Source organism: Nyctibius grandis, chromosome 5, assembly GCF_013368605.1.
Source record: "Nyctibius grandis isolate bNycGra1 chromosome 5, bNycGra1.pri, whole genome shotgun sequence".
Taxonomy (NCBI): Eukaryota; Metazoa; Chordata; class Aves; order Nyctibiiformes; family Nyctibiidae; genus Nyctibius; species Nyctibius grandis.
In genome coordinates, this window is record NC_090662.1 from 48,846,484 (window position 1) to 48,867,838 (window position 21,355).

Here is a 21,355-nt window from a genome sequence, read left to right on the forward strand (position 1 = left end):
ATATAAATATGTTAAGAACTTGTTGGCGTCTAAAGAGTCAGTAAGTCAAATTTGGTAACAAGTGTGCCAAACAGAAATGTTCAGACCAGTGACATTATGGCCCAGAGATTATTTAGTTTTGGATACAGTATTGAACACCCACAGAGGAAATATAGATCTCCCATTTCTGTCTGCACTGAACCTATCTCAGGAGAAGCTGAAGAAAGATTCTATGAAAAATTTGTCCAGGCAGAGAGATGAGATGAATTTCAAACAGTGAAATACTTAAGTGCTTGTCTAATTGAAAAGAAACAAAAATTAATTCTTCAGTATATTTTCATCAAGATGTCTAGCAGGATGCAGCGTAGTTGAGGAGTTTGAAGTTGTTGAAGGCTTTTCTGTACTAGCTTTCACTTAAACAAACAAGCAAATAAACAAAGAAAACCTCATAGAGCTACAGTGAAATTTAAGTTGTGCATTTTACCTCCAAAATTGTCTTATTTCCTTTATAATTTACTGTTAAAAAAAAACAAAAACAAAACAAAAAAACCCAAAAAAACACCACTAAAGCAGGTTTCATTTTACTTGCTAAAAATAGGTTTTGCTACTATGCCTCTTGAAGTGCATGTAGTGGCCTCTCTCCAACATAATGAAAATGGAGTGGGGAAAAAAGAGAGAGAGAGAAAGGAGGAGTGAGGTTTCAAGATAAATGTGTGTACAGAGGTCCTTCCTCCCTTACATTTGTAATAGCTTAATTGGAATGGGGAAGTCTAGAACCCAACAGGATGTTCAAATTAACTCTGTTTTATTAATCACCATTGAGACCTCATTTTAGAATAGTTTCCTTTGAATAATACATTGTTTCTAATAACTCTAAATTGTTTAATGATTCCTTTTTCATTATAAAAATGGATTATTCTCATTAGATTAATTATGCATTCACTTAATTAGGCAATTCACATTGATCATCTGCCTTTTTCAGTGCATTCCCAGTTACAGATATAAAACAAAATTAAAAACATGCTGTCAAATTAGGTAAAACTGAAGCATATTAGCTATACTCTCAATGAAGGAAGAACAGATTAACATGTTCCTAAACATTCTTTTTTTACATTATCTTTCACTCTTGAATTTGTGATAATTTAGAAGTTTTTTTCGTAGATTTTCTCATATTATCTCTTTTTATACAAGTTTAACTTCTTAACTGCTGTTTCTATTTTTTTCATTTTCATCCTGTCTTTCTAATAATTGTTTCAGTACAGAACTTTTAGCCCTTTTTGATGACTAAATTTTGACCTAAGTCTGTAAGCACTTTGTATCTCCAAGATGAGTGCTTTACCACTCCTAAGTCCCAGCCTGAAAATGGATTTGAACTACTGTGGTTTAAGCTTCAAAATACATTTCATTGAAGTATGATAGTGGTGGATTTTCAAGCACCATTTTTTTTCAGTCTTTTTTTTAAGTCATATACGTACATGTGTTAGTGAGTGTGGGAATTTACATATATTTACAGATGTGCATTCAGTTTTCTTCTTAGATGTGATATATTTACAATATTTCCATGTAGTTACGTTATTCACAGTGCTGGAGCTTTGTGTCTTTGTTCTTCATTGCCTGGGAAGAACAGCCTGGGAAAGCTTTATTTTTCTCCCATATATTTAAGGATAAGATCTTACGAAGAAAACAGTGTAATAATGAAAAATAAAATGTCAAATTTGTATTGGTAAGAAACAGAAATATCAACCATGACCTAGTAACAAAGTCTTACTCATTTCTTCAAGAGAGTTTTATGCCTGTGGAAGAAATATCACCCTAGTCCAATAGGAAGGTCAGTTTTTATCTTTGTCAATGAAATGAATAAAACTGATCTCACAAACCATAATTCCAGTGAATGAATTGTCCATTTCTGACTGACAGGTTAGCTAAATGAAGTATATGCCGAATGATAAATAAAACAGAGTGCATGGATCTGCTCCATTGGGAACACCAGATGCTACATGGTGATTATGTATTGAGACATTAAATTCCTTGATGAGATGGGGTCAAAGCCAACCAGATGTAGTAGGTCCATCACTAAGTCACTTTGCCAGCCTTCCCAATATGCACTCATGAACCTTTCAGCAAATGAAAGGTTTTTTGCCATTTTAAATCTTTTGGAAATCCTAACATTAAATATATAGTGATTTTGTAGGGAAACTATAAAACAAGTTTATGATACTCAAGTAAACTTGTTCATAGAACATACGTGCTCTTTGGAGGAAGGGTCTCTCTGTCTTGAACATACAGTGCCATCAAATTAAGATCCTGACTTTGGACTATGGCTTGTACCTCCTCCTACAATATCAATGAATGTAATTCCAGGAAGACAGGATTCCTAGACCCAAAACGGGAAGAAAGATGTAACTGGCTCGCAGAAAGACTTCATTAAACTTCCAAATTTTTTGCTCCCGGAACTCTCTCCAATAACTTTGATTTGAGAAAATCTTTGGTTACTATTAACACAAACAGTATTTCTTACTTCCAAACGGGAACCAAACAAGAATAGACCAGAAGCTGAGCTATTCAGAAGAATATACCAATTTGAAGTCGTTTGCGGTTTTCTTGGCAGCTGTGAAAAATGACTGTACAAAGGCATGTGTACATAAATTGTCAAGTCGTTTTTGTTGCTCTCTAGGCTGTTGCTATCACACAACATGAAAATAAGATTATTACAAACCACTATAACAACTATTTATTCCAAACTCCCTTTATAACCAATCACTTAAGTGGAATGCAGTGGAGTATTTCCAAACAGCTAGGTCACCACCCTAAACGCTGTGGAATTTCCATGTTTCTGGCTCTCCCCTTGAGTTTATCCTTAAATCTAATCTTTCTGACATCCCAAATACATGGTTGACCTCTGCTTCCTCAGCACAATATACTTGACTGCTTGGGAGATGTGTATAGAAATTGCAGATCAGAGACAGGGCTAGAAATGTGGCTTTATGCTTCTTTCGTGTTACCAAAATGTGGGGTTTCTGCAAGAATTGAAAAAGCCTGTGGCACAAACAACCCCAGAGACTTCTTTTTTAATTGATAATATGTTTAACCTATGACTGCCATCTCATTATGAGGATTTTTGAAGAAAGCATGGAGCAACTGGATAGTTCTTCCCCATCCAGATTTCAGTTTTCCAAACCTTATATATCACCAGATGTTTGGGGAATGACATAGGGTCCAGAATCTTGCTTAGCATTTGTAAAACATAAGGTCCTCTGTATTATATGTTTTCATCATTAATCTTATGTTTTAGTGAGTGCTTCCAGTGTTCCAGATGTGGTCACAATTTCAGTCATCAAGTCCCAAAGGCTTGTAATTTAATTTATTCTCTCTTATCTCTGTGCTCTGGATGACATCCAATGGTATATTTAGCACAACTGCAACAGATAGGTTTTTCAGACAAAGAAAAAGGCTAATAAAAAAAGATTTTTCTAAGCCAGTGCATATATTGGTGTTGCAGCACCCACTGGCTTGCATAGTCTTTCTGTATATTTTATTTGCATGGAATGATCTTCTCAATGGGAACCAGTTCAGGGGATAAACTCCCCAAAAGCCCTTCCAGTGAGAAAGCCAGAGAACAGCTTTAGATAGAGATGGAACAGGATATAAGGAGCAGTAAAAGAAACTAGAATGCTGCTGCCATCTAGGTGATCCTGATGTAGGTTCTCTTTGTTTCCTCTGTCACATCCTACACATTCAACAAGAAATTGTCTTAACAGGTCTTGAAAGCAAGATTTTTAAGCAAACATTCACTTGCTCTGGGAACTGCGTATTCACAGTCAATGAATCTGTTTTGAAACTCTTAAAGGAAACAGTTACATTAGGTCGTGTCATGGCATCTTACAACATTGATTCATCACCTGAAAAGCTTTGGAAATCAACTCAGAGACAAAGTCTCTCCTCTCATTTCTTCCACAGAATGCTATTGAAATTTTCCATTCAGAAATCTCTGGTTTCATCTGCTCTTTTGCTCTGCGTTGCCACAGCAGAGTTGAAGTTGATGGTGACTTCAGTGGTGGTTCTGCTCATGCCAGTGAGAATGTCGTTCCGTTCTCAAGACATGATCTTGTATCCTTGTTGTGTGCTTCAAAGACAGACACAGTGCACTGGGTCAGCCAGAACCCGATACCTATTTTGGTTTCTGTTGAAACTTGAAATGCTTTGAAAGTACCAACGAATATTCAGCTTGAAATCCTTTATGTTGAATGCGCCAAAAGAACTTCTAATGAAGTTTATAATAAACAGATTTGACAGTTGAGTCTATGGTCTTGATATATCCACTTTTCATGTTAATACAGTTTTTTAAGTTGCTGCCATGAAAGGAGAAAACTCCTTCGAAGAGGATAAGTTGCAGAATACTTGGTGACAAAAATATATTAAAGAAGAAAATGCTAACTATTCCCTATTATGGTGGGATTAGAAGTTTTTTTGTCCTTATTTAGAAGGTAGTTTACTTGATTTTGCTTGGATTACTGAAGATATTGGGATAGGAGTGTAAGTTGTTGAAGTTTGAGTTAGTGCAGAACCAATAGCATTCTGAGAACATTAAAAATGGTTCTTTTTAAAAGCAGCAGTAGCAAGATGAGCTATTTCAGAAACCTACTCTGTTCTGGTACAAAGCACCTTTGAATGTTTGCCAGTGAGCAAAAGAGAGAGAACATTTCAATTAAAGAAAGATTGGGGCAACTTGCACTTTTATCTAGTAAAATAAAAGCTTATAGTGCCTGTAGGGAATAGTTGAGCCCATTCTAGAGGAAGGCACTGATGCCTTTGTATTCTGAACATAAAAGATTGTTACACGCCCGCATATCCCAACCAGTTAATACCTTTCATATTACAATAAAGCTGCAGAGCTATGAATTCAGATATATGGCTTTTAAACTGGTGTTAGCACATGTCTTAAAATGCTTTACAAATGTTCATGATCATTTTAGAGAGACAGTTATTCAGGATAGAGAGCTCTATGCTTTCATGTCTGTGGATGAATATTTGTTAAAAATTTCGACAGAAGATGAAAATAAGTTGTTTTTTTTTCAGCTCCTAGAAACTGGAAATTTTTTGTTGCTGTTTAAATTACATATATACTTTTATCTTATTTTTCAGTAGATTGCATATATTGCCTTAAAATTTTTTTGGTCAGATATAGACTCAAAACCACTTGATGATTTGCAAGAAAAATAAGTTTGAACAAGACTCTAGGTACAGAATTCTTCAGCTTTTATGCTATTTCTGATGCTTAGATATCTTTGTTTAGAGAAAAATGACTAAAAGAATAGTGAAGCATTGAATCAGTTCTCTGCTGTCAAAGGTCTTTAAGAACTCTTGGCTACACATTTACACTCAGCTCTGTGCTGTCTAGCAAGAAAGGTGAAAGCATCTGTTTAAAAAACTAATGTTGTTCCAGGCAAAGAACAATGTTGTTAAAGATCACACCTGAACCTGGACTGTGGATTTCCCACTCGTGCGCTAGATGAATAATAATGAGAAATATGCTTTCCTTGAAGAAGAAAAATCTGGGATTCAGAGCTTCTAGAAAGCTGTTTTCTCAAAAGCTGGTTCTGATTCAAAAATCAATCAGGCTACCATAATTTATGTTGTTGGCAAGAGTCTGAGTCATGACACCTGCAATAAGAAAGCTCTGTATGTGATATTGGGCAGTGTCTCATAAATCATGCAGTTTGCTTGCTGCCTGTCAGAGGAGAAAATCCTGCATGTAAATTTAGACCCACACAAGTGGTTCCTAGATTGAGGGGCTTGTGGATCAGATCTTCTGATCCACCTTCAACACCTTGCTAATATTCTGCCCTGCTAGTGCTCTTTTCTTGCGAAAGCACATCTTTATGGCTTTGACAGGAAAATTTCAGAAGTCTGTTTTTTAATGAAGAAAATGCAGCAGTGAACTGCCAATCCAGTTCGTTCTTGTATGAATTTAGTATATCATATTAAAAGAAACGGTGGCTAGTGTTTTCAAAATGGGATATCTCTACTTAAGTGCTTTAAATTAAATTTAGATGTGTGAATAAAATTAGTCTGCCTTTCAGAAGAACTTGGCAAATCAATTATCCTTTGAAAGTTTCCACCTTGTACTGGGTCTGGCTGAGACAGAGTTAAGTTTCTTCATAGCAGCTTGGAAGATGCTGTGTTTTGGATTTGTCACTAAAACAGCCTTGATAACACACCATGTTTTGGCTGTTGCTGAACAGTGCCTGAACAGGGTCAAGGTTTTCTTTTTTTTCCCACTCTGCCCCCTCAGCGAGTAGGCCGGAGATGGGCAGGTGATTGGGAGGGGACACAGCTTGGACAGCTGACCTGATCTGACCAAAGAGATATGCCATATCCTGTAACATCATGTTCAGCAATAAAACCTGGGGCAGAGGAAGAAGAAGGGATTTGGCTTCTAGGGTGGCCTGTGTTTGGAGACTGGCTGGGCATCAGTCTACACGTAAGAAGTGGTGAGCAAATTCCTTCACTTCGCCATTTTTGTTGGGTTTTTTCCCTTCTTTTCTTCATCTGTTAAATTGTCTTTATCATGACCCACAAGTTTTCTTGCTTTTGTTCTTCCTGTTTTCTCCCCTCACCCTGCTGGGTGGCTGAGTGGTTGCGTGAGTGCTAGGATGCTGGTGGGGGACGACCCACCACACACCTATACACTCAGGTATTGACTTTTCCACTAGATTAACAAGGTAGCAGTCAGTTACTTTTATAGCCCATCCAATTAAGGAAATGCTTAATCAGCAGCCTGTGATTAAATCACCTCTACTCAGGCAATGAGTAAGGCAGTTACGGGTTGTTCCCCTCTTTTGTTTGCAGTCAGTATCCTGTAAGGGTTTAGGTGTAAAGGATGCTGCAGTAGGTTTCAGGAGGTTGCTATGTATCATCTGCTACCTACCCACTCAGCATGAGTTAATGCCACTGTTATTACCACCTCTAGTACAGGGGAGAGACTTCTTTATGGTAATGCATAGTCCTAGAATTTTCTTTTCTGGAGAACTGAATGTTTTACTTGTACTTGGCTGGTGTCATGCAGTAGTTGCAATCGTTTTTTTTGGCAAACCTGTAATAAAGATAATACTTTAATATGTTATATAAAATAATAATCCTATTATAGAGACATTTTTTAGAGAACTGGTAGTAAATGGAGAGCGAATTTTGATTTTAACAATTTAAAAACATTAGTTTAGAGTTGTTGATGGGACGTTTTTGATGTGTCCATGTAGACTAATGGAATGTATGCAGCCAAAGTTCTAGAAAAACAATTAATGAAAACAAGCTTTTAACTAAAACATCTAGCAGTGCACTTGCTTTTCAGTAAATATATGTAATGTTGTCCTGTTCTAATTAGACTTCTTGTGGAAATCTAAAGCATGTACAAATTTCATAATAATCTTCATGATCTTCTGGGACCTCTTAAAGAGCTAAGAGTTAACCTAGTGTGTTGATTAAAAGCACCAGTAAACCAATTAGTATTGGTTTGAAGTGGTTTCCAATAATGTTTATATTTTAGAAATTATATGGATGAAGTGCAAGTATTTTACTGTTTAATAAAAGGAATCGAAAGTCAAGAAATTTGTTGATTATGTCACATGAAATAGAATGTATCAGTTACATTTTATTACATTAGGGGTAGTTATAAATATACATAAGATAACATCTCTGTTGAGCTTCAATGTTAAATATTTCCTACAGAAAACTAGAAGTATGTTTCTAAAGATCTGTCTCTAAAAAATCCTGAGTAATTTTTATTGAAGGCAATAATGAGAGGTTTTTCTCCTCATGGAACTAATTACTTAATGATCAGTTGACATTATTTTTAAATTCTAACCTGCAAAATATTTTTCCTAAATTAAGTATATAATTTTTTGAGAATGATCTGGAATGTTACCATGTCTGAAATCTAATAGGTTATATCCTCTTTCTTCCCCCTAGCTGGATGAATCATACTACATCCAGTTACTAGTGTCTCATTCTGCTAATCCATGTTGTTGTTAACAACAGAACCTTAATGATACAGTTTAAGGCTGGTTTGCGTTAGCAGGACCTAAAGATTAGAGATACTGTTTTAGTTCATTTGTTGGAAGAGAATTGGAATACTAGTTTGGTCAATGCTTGGTTCAAGATTTCTCTTCAAAGAAAATAGGAATTCAGCCCAAATCAGAGATGTGAGTTTGCCATTGTGGTTGGTTAGATTTAACTTGTCTGAGAATTTTCAGATTCATATCTGAGTTTGTCCTACGATATATAAGGCATACCCTGATGTGGTTACCCGAAAGAAAAAAAAAAAAAAGAAAAAAAAAAAAAAAAAGAAAAACTTGTAGCTTTTGTCACAGTTATTTTTTTTTCCCTTCATAAGAGACCGTCATTAATACCTCAATCAATGGTTTCTAATTCGGAGACAAGTTAATTTCGTATGATCTGACTGTTCTCATGTTTTCTTTTTATGTTTTCTCTCTTTTATTTATTTACTTATTGTTCTGTGTGAAAAAAGCCTTTTTGGAAATTATCTTTTTCTGGAAACAATGAACACAAAGCATCATAATGCATGAAAGGATAGCACATATTAAGAGTGTGGAGGTAACTAAGCAAGCAGACCCCTATGCTATGAATGCAGAAAGGCACGTGAAGTGTTTTCCAACAGTTTTTGCCAATCTGAATACTAAGATATGGGTGACTGAGTAAATAATCTTCCATCTTTTGCTAAGTTGAACTGTTCCACAGAGAAGGAAAAAAGTTAGGAAAGCTGTCTTTCCATCACTTGGTATTGAGGTAATTCCTTCTGCAAACGTGTTCATTCTATCAAAGTATCCCTGGATTCACTATGACCCTACAAACTTTGCTAGCTCTGGCTAAGTTGGATTTTCTGCATGTGCACATAATAAGCATCTAAGTAACAGGGAATGTATGAGGAAAGGAGGCAAGAAAAAAAGAAAATATCTTGCTGTGAGAGGAAATAGTTTGTTCCAGAAGAGGCTTGTGGCCACTGATGGCTTGGTGTACTTTTGGTTGAGTGATCTCAGTTTACAAAGTAGATAAAAAAGGAAGGATGGGATGCTGGAATGTATGATCAAGCATAACGTAAGATAGCTTTTCTAAAATATAAAGTTACGTAGACCACAGAGTCCTAGACGACTGAAACCCTTTGAAAAAAATCCTTGAATCCAAAAATAACATGTTTTACAAATTAGGTGTGAAAAAATCATTAAAAGGGAGCAGAAATAAGGTGGTTTGAGTATCTTCCAAGTGTGGGGTTTTTTCCCCTCTTCATTCAAAGGAAACTCATTTTTATAGAGTTCTACTAGTTGTTACGTGTTTTGTTTTGAAACTACTGTACTTTAGTTAAAGTTTGGTTAATGCTAAATCATTCATTCTTTTCAGTTTTGACTTGGTTAAATGATTATGAGAATGTCATTTGTAAAAAATTCAGTCACTTGATTTTAGCCATCTTCTATTTTTTTACGTGAAATGTAAGGATCATGTAGGAAACTTGTAAAAAGGTGCCCATTGTGATTCTCTCAGTGTTACTGAAATATGTGATAAAATATCAGTTCATCAAGGTATACATATATAATAATTTTAAAGTAAAGTATCATTTATAATTCTAAAGGTGAAGAAATATGTTTGCATATATATAACCATATATATTTTTATGTGATTTTGAGATCTGCTTTTAAAATGGGAATATATTTCATTTGTAGATGCTATTTTTTTTTTATTTAATTTTATTTTGAGGAAGTGAAGATCAATGTATAGGCAGAAAGGCAAGTTCTTAAATGGCAGGCTTCCTGGGCATTGGGAGTGTTGTTTCTTGATGGCTGAGTTTTACTGTATCATTCTCACCATTCATAAATATGTTCTGCAAATCTTGCAGTTAGTTATTATTTGTCATATTTATTGCATTTCTATATTTTCTACATTTTAAAGATATTGAAATACAGAGAAGATCAACAAATGACTAAACATTGAATCAGAGACATCTGATTTTTTTTTTAATTCCTTTTCCTAACTATATTGTCTGAAGTATTATCCATCGGTTGTTTTCTGTGGGCTCACGTTCATGCACTCCATTGCAGGTCAGTTCCTCCTGGAAGAATCACGCCTGGTAGAAGCAGCTGAGATGGCAAAAAAAAGCAGCTGAACTTGATAATACAGAATTTGATGTTGTTTTCAATGCAGCCCATATGCTCAGGTTAGTGCTTTTAGATCTGCCTTACTTGATTTTCCTCCCTTCTATTAGAAGAAAAAAGCCTTTGCTTACACAGGATTCTTTTTAAAGCCCAGCAACTCTTTTGGACAATTCAATATTGCTAATAAGATAAAAAGAGTTGGAGTGAAACTGTTGCAGGATTTAGCACTTTCTATTTCTAATTTTCTATGTGTTATCTCATGATTTCTTACCTTTAAAACTTCTGTTGTTCAAAAGGAGGTGATCCTTTTTGCTTGCATACAAGAACAAGTGTTTCTTTTGTGAAGAACCTTCTGCAGGATTTCCTTTCACCTGATTTTTAAAAATTTAGGGGGCATAGCAGCTGCAAATAATAGACCATATTTCTGATCTGGATATAACTAGAGAATATTGAAAATATCACATTTTAGGTTAATATCAGTAGGGAACACTACGATAATTAAAAATCTAAATATTCCCAGGCTAATGATGACTTTGAGACTCATAGGAGCACTTAATGATATTATCAGAATCTGTGATTTAAAATATAGTCTTATATTTAATTCTGTTCTCCTATCTGAATAGAATAAAATTTCAGACTTCTTTTTTTTCCTTTTAAAGTTGTCAGACCTGGATATGCAGTAACACTAAGCTTCTGCCTGAATATTATCATTAAACTCACATTACTGCAACAGGTATTCTCCATGCTTATTTCTAGGATAACTATCTAATTATTGTCTATTGTCCACTTAACAGCTATGAGGATACTTGATTTCACTTAGATTATATCTATGCGTAGAAAATGCATGAAAAAAGGAAATAAAAAATATACTTCATTAGCACAAAACAGTTATTGAGATCATTTCTCTAATGAAGATATCTCACTTGGCTGTTTATAATTTTAACATTTAGAATATGAAATGAGAGGAAAAGAAAATGGTATTAAGAGAAGGTAGAATCAGCTTCAGCCAAGTGACCTGTGTTTCAAAATGAAGGGTTCTATACCAGGATTTTAAATAAGCCCCAAAGCACCCTTTGAGAAATAACTCTCGCTGCTTGTATATTAGAAAGGAAACCAAGATGAACGGTTCACTGGTAAACAATATTTTGACCTGCCACAGGTGTATGGGCTATTTTAAGGATCCTTCCCTTCTTCCTGATTATTTCTGAATGATATCTCTCGAGACAGAATTCAGTAATTTGAAACATTTAGATTAATGAAGCAAATTCACAGACAGAAGCATAGCAAGTTAGGCATAAAAGTTGAATCCGAAAGGGCATAGAGTGTGTCAGACTCCTGACTTCAGTGAGTGTGTTGTGGAAGATGGCTTAATGGTGTGATTTTTTTTTATGTGTAATTTAAAATGTGGTGGTGTAGATCAGTACTATTACGGGAATAGGTTTAATAAATCCCTTTCTCTGTGAGCACTGAGTGAAGCATGTCAGGTCTTGAAGGCGCATGTCTTTACATCGGGATATGAGTATTTTTTCACTCTCTGAGTAAGAGCTATGCTGCTGTACTGTACATCACCATGATTACCCTACTTGATCTGGTTGGGAGGGAACACTTTTTGGGAGGTGTTGACCAGCATTGAGCTCAGTGACTCTAAACTGTATTCGCTATTTTAGCTGTAAGCAAGAAACCAAAACCTTTAATAAAAAAAAAACAAACCACTAAACCAAATCCCTTAAAAACAAAAAAAAAAAAGGCCTGGTGGTTTAGTTTATCTAGAGTCAAACTGTGCTCCTTTGGGATACGCAGTTAGTCTAATTTTTCACTTAAATACTCAGCTTTCTTTGTGGAAGATCATAATGTCTTCCTAATATGCTCTGGGAGTCTAAAGGGGTCTGGAGGATTTAGCAAGAGTCAGGGTGGCAAAGTTAAATTCAGTGCTGCCAAGTATTTGCTTAAAACCACATGTGTTATGATCTGACTAATTTTTGCTACAAGATCATTATTCTGTTGTCTGCCTTTGTTCACTGCATTACTTAGCACTTTATTCAATATATTGCTTACACAGTAGCTGTGGGACAAGGGGAGTGTACATTCATACATTAGGACAGAGCAGTTACAAATCCATCATGAGTCTGTGGGACTTCAGAAGCAGCTGATTTTCAGGATATTTAGAATTATGGAGAGCTGAGGTGATTCCAAGAGGAAAGCAGATACCAAGATACAGAGGAGGAAGGAAAGAAAGGAATACTCAGACTGGCATATAGTCACACAGCTAGAAACTGTTGATGCTAAAGACAGTCATAAATGAAAGGCTGAAATTATTAAATATAATATTTTCATGTAGGTGACCAACTGCTCTTTAGGTACTGTAGAGAGCTATAAAAACTGACTGGTAAGTGAGTAAGAATTTTGAATGGACTGTATAGCTGTGAGGTAGAAAATATATTACGGAAGTTCACAGGGCATGGAAGTGAATTGATTATCGTGAGAGAGAAGGGGTGAATTTTAAAGATGTGTTGTGGATTAAGAGACAGAAATTGATGTTAATGTGGGTGATGCAAGGTGTCCAAAATGACTGGGAGGTAATAGCAGCAACTGAGATTTTTGTGTAAATTCTTATATTTTTATACAGACCAAATATGTAGAATATGATGTACCGTTGAATTAGAAAGGAATCATCTTTCCCTCCTGTCATACTCCTGTTTCCACCATTAGCCCAAGGAGTGTCACTAGATTCAGAAACATGCAGACATTTCTTCAGAATTGCAGGCAAATTCTTTCAAATTTGGTTTACAGCTGCTTTGGATGGAAAGCAATCACAATATTCCCTCCAAGTCCAATTTATTTTTCTACTATAGTGCTAAAATATTTTCCTTTTTTTTTTAATCCCTTTACTCTCTGAGAAAAATGTTTAAATTGAAATGAAGCCTAAATAAAAAGTAACAAGTGTTGAAAATTTTGAACAAGGCATAGACTGGAATGCTGTGGGTTAATTTTTTTTTTCCTTAAATTTGCAACAGAATTGTTAACTGTGTCCAAATGCAATAGCTGTATTTATAGATTGCCTGTTCTCAGTTTATCAGTCACAAGAAAGAGTTCTGCTCCTTCTGTCAGATATTCCAACAGTGTTTACTTCCTGTCTTTGTGACTAAATCTGAAGCTGAAGTCAAGGAAAAAATTGGGTTAGTTCTGTTTGCATTATTGAAAGATCTCCCCATTCCTAATTACACAAACTTATTAATTTTTTGCCTAGATGATTTCTGTAGGATCCTGATAATACATTGCCAGATGAATTAAGTCATCTGTAATATGGGAGAGATGTGGGATGAATGTAATTAATTTCTTTGCAACAGTCTGGTAACTTTTAACTTGCTTAGTACTTGCCTGTAAAATTTGTTTTCTCAACAAATTTGTTTTCCAGACAGCTTCTTTCAAGGGTCATGTAGCTGTTTGGATGATTCTTCTTAAAACAGTAACTGGTCGTGCGTTTTACTTTGGAAGTATTTGCTGTGCTCTTGCTTGTAGCCTGTTTGAAGCCTTTCAGCAAAGCCAGATACATTTTAATGGAACATACATAGTGAAGCATGTATTTGTAATTCTATATGGTGGCTGTAGCTTCAGTGAGAGAGTCTTGTATTAAAAACTGGCTGGATGGCCGAGCCCAGAGAGTGGTGGTGAATGGGACAAAGTCCAACTGGCGACCGGTCACTAGCGGTGTTCCCCAGGGCTCAGTTCTGGGTCCGGTGCTGTTCAATATCTTTATAGATGATCTAGACGTAGGGATTGAGTGCACCCTCAGCAAATTTGCAGATGACACCAAGCTGGGTGGGAGTGTCGATCTGCTGGAGGGTAGGAAGGCCCTACAGAGGGATCTGGACAGGTTAGATAGATGGGCCGAGACCAACGGCATGAGGTTCAACAAGAACAAGTGCCGGGTCTTACACTTCGGCCACAACAAGCCCATGCAGCGCTACAGGCTGGGGGAAGAGTGGTTAGAAAGCGGCCCGGCGGAAAGAGACCTGGGGGTGCTGATCGACAGCCGGCTAAACATGAGCCAGCAGTGTACCCAGGTGGCCAAGAAGGCCAATGGCATCCTGGCCTCTATTAGGAATAGTGTAGCCAGCCGGTCTAGGGAAGTGATCGTCCCTCTGTACTCAGCACTGGTGAGGCCGCATCTTGAGTACTGTGTCTAGTTCTGGGCCCCGCACTTCAAGAAAGACATTGAGGTGTTGGAGCGAGTCCAGAGGAGGGCGACCAAGCTGTTGAAGGGTCTAGAGGGTCTGACCTACGAGGAACGGCTGAGGGAGCTGGGGTTGTTTAGCCTGGAGAAGAGGAGGCTCCGAGGTGACCTTATTGCAGTCTACACCTACCTGAAGGGAGGTTGCAGTGAAGTGGGAGTTGGCCTCTTCTCCCGGGCAACTAGCGATAGGACAAGAGGACACAGCCTCAAGCTTCGCCAGGGGAGGTTCAGGTTGGACGTTAGGAAGAATTTCTTTTCAGAAAGGGTTATTAGACATTGGAATATGCTGCCCAGGGAGGTGGTGGAGTCACCATCTCTGGATGTGTTTAAGAAAAGACTGGACATGGCACTTAGTGCCATGGTCTAGTTGACAGGGTGGTGTCAGGGCAACGGTTGGACTCAATGATCCCTGAGGTCTCTTCCAACCTGGTTGATTCTGTGATTCTGTGTATTAACAGTACTAAGTTTCACTTTGTAGTTGTATACTGAGGTGAGCTGCCATGAGATAGGTTTCCTGTGATCTAGGGAATGATTACTTTTAGAATGACGAATGGCAGTGTAGTGACACCATCATACTAATTAGAAACAGGAAAAGAGCTTCACGTATTGTCTCCAAATGAAAACAAGCATAGGAGGACGAGCTTTGCTTAAAAGCACATTTTGTAGGAATAATTGTTTTTTTCATGCTTCTGTAAGACAGTGGGCTGCTATAGGAAACATTCATTTTGCATGAAGTTATAGCATGTTTATTGGCTATTTGAAAACAAAAGTCTAAATTAGAGCAATACTAGATGACATGGGCTTTGTTTTTCAGCGAATTTGTATGAGAGTATTTTGGCTCTCCAAACTACACTGACTGTTTGAACATGGAGTGTAGTTGCTGGAACAGTCTCATAGGCACAAGTTCAACCTATCTTATTGCCTAAACAGATTTTATTCATTCTTTAATTACTGTCCAAGTGCCTGAATATATTTATGTATGTATGGCTAAGCATATAATCTATATAAATTTTGTAACTGTTGTAAAACAGAAAATGTGGATGAAGGGTTATGCGTATGGAATCTGATTATGATTTTGTGACACAAAAACATCCATTAAGAATGCTGAGTGTCAACATTCAGTATTTTAAAATAGGAATGTCTTTGAAGAAAACTTCTTTATAGCTGGACTGACATCCATGATTTCACCTAAAAAAAATAAGTCTGAAGCCTTATGCCAAGCAATAGGCAGGTTAAAAATAACCCTTTCCTATTCACATGTTTATATATCTAAACCACTCAGCAGTGATGGTGTTTGTCTCTTAAAGAATATTTTTTCAGTGATAAACATAAAGATTCAAAATGAATGCAAGCTGAATATAACTGGGTGTCAGGAGAACCTAAGAGCGATGTGTTGTCAAGTGCATTTATGAGGTGTCACTGGCAGTCAGCTGGAACAAGATACAGAGAACTGGTAGGTCCGGAGGCTCAGGGTAAGTGATATGAGAGAATAAAAAGAGGAGACATTTTTGTCCCTTAAAATAAAATTGAATGCTAGATGTTAATGGGGGAAATCAGATGTGTTTTCAAGGTCAGTCCTTATGAAAAGATTTAGGATAGAGGTTGAAATATAGCTTGTAACTATGAAAAGGACTCTGTCTTCCGAACTTTTTGCTTCCTTTCCTTCCTTTCAGTTTTATTATCAACATTTTATCTAATGTTTTACTCTAGTGTGAATTATGTTTCCTTTAGTAGTGTCCTTCCATTGTTTGACATTGATCCAGAGCCCTTTACTGCTCAGTGGCATAGGGTTACTGTAATTTGCTACCTTTGTGCCTTTACTTTTTCTCAAGGGAAAGCCATTCCAGGGCTTAACATAATGATTTTCTAGTTTAGATTTCCAGTGAAAATGGAAACCAGAATTCTGCCATATCTTGACTAAAGGAACTGTTGCTGAGTGACCCAGTAATGGAACTGGCATTTTTCTGACCAGATTAGTGTGGTGTGCATTCATTTCTATAAACAGTTTTTAATGGAGAACTATAAATTCAAACTGATTTCAACTTAGGAATTAATGATCCGTGTTTCAAGATGTATATGTGGGAGGAAAGCAACCCTGTATTTCCACTGAGCTAAAAGGGGACAGAATTTTAATTTGTTCCACGTTCATATGCCAACAACACTTTTTGGAGGTGAAATGTACCATCTGTGTCTGCCTCCTGGGTAAGGCACCTTGTTTATCGTACAGAATTTCACCATGTTCAGAAATACTTTGTTTCCTGACAGTTTTGTGCAAACAGAAAAAAAAAACAACTCTGTGACATGTTTAATTTTATGTGCCTTGTAGTAAATCCTGAAATTCGGAAGTATGAGGTTATTTTTTTTGCAGTCATTTCAAGTGCTACTAATGCCCAGCAGGAGTGATTCAGAAGCACATTAAATGAATATTTTTAGACATTCAATAGTTTCTAACCACTGCAACCACTGAGTCGATGATACATGTGCAAAGTAATTTAAAACAGTTAACAGGTATAAACCAGGTTCTACTTGGCAAATGGTTAGTCAGGAAGTGGTTTCAGCTTGCAAGTGAATTATGTGAAAAACTTCAAAGGGATTAACCTTCCTCCCTTTCGCCTCCCAAGACCAATAACTGTCAAAATGTGTTGATTGGAATTAATTGCCTATCATGTATTATGTGGCTAATGTTTAAAATTTGGGTGGATGGGAACATAAAATCAGAACACAATTTGGTCACTGAATAACAAAGCGTGTAAAAGCTCATATAATGAACAGGGTAAAATCTCCAGATACAAGTGCTCAGTTGATTGATGCTCTTTGAACTAGTAACTGTTCTTGGAAGCAGAAGAAAAAGGAAAAAATAAAAAAAACAACCAACCCTACTCAGTGTTATCCTTGTTTTCTCATTTTTCCATTTTGTATCACTGAAATGCATCTATAATCACATAACAAACACAAGTATGCTGAAGGTCTCCTGTCTTAACTCTTGTATGAAGGGACCTGACTCTTCATAGAAAAAAAAAGAAACAAATAACTTTAGCAGAAGATAGGTAGCCAGCCTGGTAGTCTTGCTTGGTTGTTCTTACATATTTACCATCTTTCTCATGCCGTGTATGTGATCAACTGATATTCATTGGGCCAGTAGCCAAGATGAATAGTTGGAGGCAAATTAAGAAGTTGGAGACAAAAGAGGGAGAGAGGATTTTGAGAGAAGAGATAAAAAGGGCCTGTTGAGACAAAAATGTGTTTGGATTTCTTTGGCAACATACTGCATTTTCATTTGAAGGCATTAAACTGAAAACTCAGGCGAAGAAATAAAACTTAAACTACTAGGAGAATGTAGATGCCATCTATATTAGTAAGGAAAAGAAAAAGAGGTGAGGTGATAGTGCGTCAGGCACCCAGAAACTCATCTTATTCCCCTGGGATATGATGTAGATGTTGAAATCAGAACTCTCTTTTCTGAATTAATTCCCTGAATCATGGAAACCTATTTTTGAGAAGTCATTGCATTCTCTGATTTTTTTGTTTTCCTGGAATGATAAAGTTCTTGGGGAGGCACAAAGAAAGGAACTGCATTATGGTATAATCTACAGCTGCATAATTTACTGTTAAAGTATGGCTAATTACAAAAAATGAGACAGATTTTCCTCTGATGAAGACTGCAACATCTCTGGTTTTGCCTCAGATAAATGTTTGGCATTCTGCATTTCTCTCCAGTGTGTACTATTGTTTCAGAACTAAAAAGAAAATAAAGTAGGCAAAGAGTATTTGTAATAATGGACATTTTGAACTACAAAAAAATCTTTTAGATTGACATGTTTTGTGCATTTGTTAGGGTAATATCCTTAAACAGTGGGGAGTAGTTGCAGTATTTTGTTTTTAGCTATGCTTCTTTAGGTATGGTTTCTTTTTTAACCCAAGGAAAATGAGGAGTAACTATATTTTTTTTTCTGTCCTGATAGACAAGCCAGTCTCAATGAAGAAGCTGAGAAGTATTATGAAATGGCAGCAGGATTAAGACCTAATGTAAGTACCTTCTTAATGATACCCATTACTTAAGTTGATGGACGTGCTACCGTGCTGAACCCTTTGTGTTGAAGAGGAACTTCTTGGTGGAGCATTTGATCTTTCGGCCTATATTATATATATTCTTTTAATCGTTAATTATTGGATAGTCCGATAAACCTGTTCATTTGTCAAACCAATCACTATACTTTCAGGTTACCCCAGTGAAGTGTTCTAGCAACAAGTCTTGACTAACATACTTGGAAAAGATTTCTAGATTTAGATTTATTTATCTGCCTTTAAATGTGTTAAGTTTGGAAAGCTCTCCTAATTAATTCCATCTATTTTCATTAGTAAAAGAGAATGAAAGGATATTCTGTGATCCACTGTTCAGGGCATTTTAAATAATACATTTATGCTTTTTCCTCTGTCATGAACTTCTGGCAAACATTGTTGTTCAACAAGCTTAAAGATGATTTTACCTCAGAGGTACTTACATCTGAGGTTGTTGTATATTGGCAAAGAAATACTCATTCCTTGAAGCAGAAATATGTAGGAGTATGTGACAGACCCTTTTTAAAAAGAAAAGCTTATTTCCAGTTTTATTGCATTAGGAACTAAAGAAATAAAATATTTTCTTTTTACCAGTTTTTACTTAATGTTATATTTCTTTTCAATTGCCTTCACATTTTGGGAAAAAAACACTCATGAATATAAATGGAGCAGAATTTATTTTAAATATCTAATACTTTGTCTAGGCAATAAATCAAATCAAGAACATATGCCTGTCCCAGAAGTCTATAATGCCATATTTGAGGATACAAGTTAGCAATTTCAGTCAAAAAAAAAGATACCCAAGTAAAAAAAAAAAATTTAAAAATACAGGCTTAAACTGAAAGTTTTCAGACCTAAGAATCAAAAGCAACACCAGGTAAAACTCAAAACAAGCTAACAAAATATAATCCAAAAAAATCAAAATGACTTATTCATATGAAATTACACACTTTCACACCATCTCTTAAAAAAATTCTCCAAAAATCTATGTATTTCTTTAATTCATACTTTGTGAGATAACAGTTTAGACTTTGTGACTCCTTATGCTTTCAGATGCAAGACTTCTTGTTTTTTTCTGAGTGGATACCTTAATCTTGAAAGAATTCCCTCAGTTGCCTCAAAGTTGGTACAGTTCCTCTTCTTTTTCTGTAGTTTATTATACTCTCAACGTGTTTCTCAGAAATATATTTATTCTCATATAACTATATATGAATACAATTATATGTGTGAGGTTTCTCAGAGACCTTTGGAAGTAACTGAGGGCTTCTAGCTCATGGCAGTGGTACTATAAAGGTTAGGTATTTCTAGGTATCGCTGACAAGCTTTGCATATTAAGACCTTTTTGCAGGATAAGTTCATCAGAATAGTTTATTGTAGCAACTTTCTTCTAACTTTGAAGAAAACTAACTTAAATTAGTTTACGTTAAAATCTAATAGGTACTGCTGTTCAGCTTTCTCTAAGAGATAATTTCACTTTCATGTTCAAGATGATAAAGTTTAACTTTCTAGCTAAGCATAGTATGCATATGGTTCTTGACTTTTAAAAAATATTTTAATGATGCAGAGTGGGGAAGTTGTATCCGTTTGCACTGCCAGCATCAACTGTCTGACAACTGTACAAGGGCAATCTCTCAAGAATGAAAATAAAACCAGAAGTAGTATTACATATCTTTTCTTCTTACTATGAACTCTCAAATTTACCATAATGGTTTCAGAGTGGGAGGAAAAGAAGCCACTCAAGTAGGTTTTCTAGGTAGTAAGCAATATAATGCAGACATGATAACACAGAAGCTCCCGATCTTTCCAAAGGAGTGTGGAATGCAAATTAGTGAAATCGCATGTACTTCATAGCTACAACTGTACTGGTAAATTAACTGTACCCAGGGTTATTCTTTAGTGTTGATCCAAACAGCTTCTCAGAGTGTGCCCAGGTACTGTCTGAGAGACTGCAGTGGCCTGGTCCAGAGCTGCATAGGAACCATCCTCACAGCCTGAAAATGCCCACAGCTTAATTTGTTATTTTGGATATAGCCTGTGTATCCTCTCACTGTTTTATGAATTTGAAGGATCAGAAAAATTATGTGATTCAAGATGCTAAAGAAATATCCTTAAGCAAAATATGCTGCTGAAGGTTTCTCATTTTATTTTTTTGTATCCATCACTAGTGATCTAGAAACATTTCTTTGTAGAAAATTCAAAATACTAGATGTATGAATGTGATGTGATGTAATGTACAGATGCCTGCATACATACAGTTCCATATATATACACATATCTGTATGTATATTTGTGTGCACTTGTTTAATGTTAGTTGCTAAGAGGTCTGTTCTCAAATTACTTCAGTGCAAATACTGTGGCAGCGCTGAAGTCTCATTCTGTGTGGTGGATCAGCCTTGTTCCTAGAACAATTAAGTGCTAAAAGCATCTGTTTAATAAGAACTTTCCTCCTTCTGGTGCTTGAGATGATACCTGTTGACATTAGTGAATTCTGGATCAGGATCCCAAGTGAACTGTCTCTTTGCTTTTTTTTTTTCAGCGTGATTTTTTTTTTCTTCTGTAGTTCCCCAGTCACTGCTCCACATCCCAAGTTGAAGATCCATTTCTCTGTCGCCAACTCCTTTCTTATTCGCTATACCAAGACAACTAACTTATCACTTATCTTTGGAATTAGACCCATGCCTAGCTCCTGAGAGATTTTCAGCTAGTGCAGCCTGAAACAAAACTCAGATTTCCATTCACTTACATCCATTTCTTTACAGATTTTAGATATTGTGTAATATCTCTAATATCACTACTATAAAGTACCATCCTTAGCAGCAATAAGAGATGTCAGTAATACTACACACTCAAACTTTTACTGATTGTTAGTGATTTTTTATTCTCATTGAGCTTTCATGACACAATTTTGTTCTCAGCATTCTCG

At 36.1% G+C, this 21,355-nt stretch overlaps 1 protein-coding gene across 1 annotated transcript in view; it reads left to right on the top strand.

The window, feature by feature from the left end:
* TMTC2 (transmembrane O-mannosyltransferase targeting cadherins 2) overlaps nt 1-21,355 on the top strand; it is a 274,892-nt gene that overhangs the window by 235,137 nt on the left and 18,400 nt on the right. Inside the window, 3 exon segments of the mRNA XM_068401614.1 lie at nt 10,086-10,135; nt 10,137-10,201; nt 18,336-18,399. Coding sequence (XP_068257715.1) covers nt 10,086-10,135; nt 10,137-10,201; nt 18,336-18,399 — 179 coding nt within the window.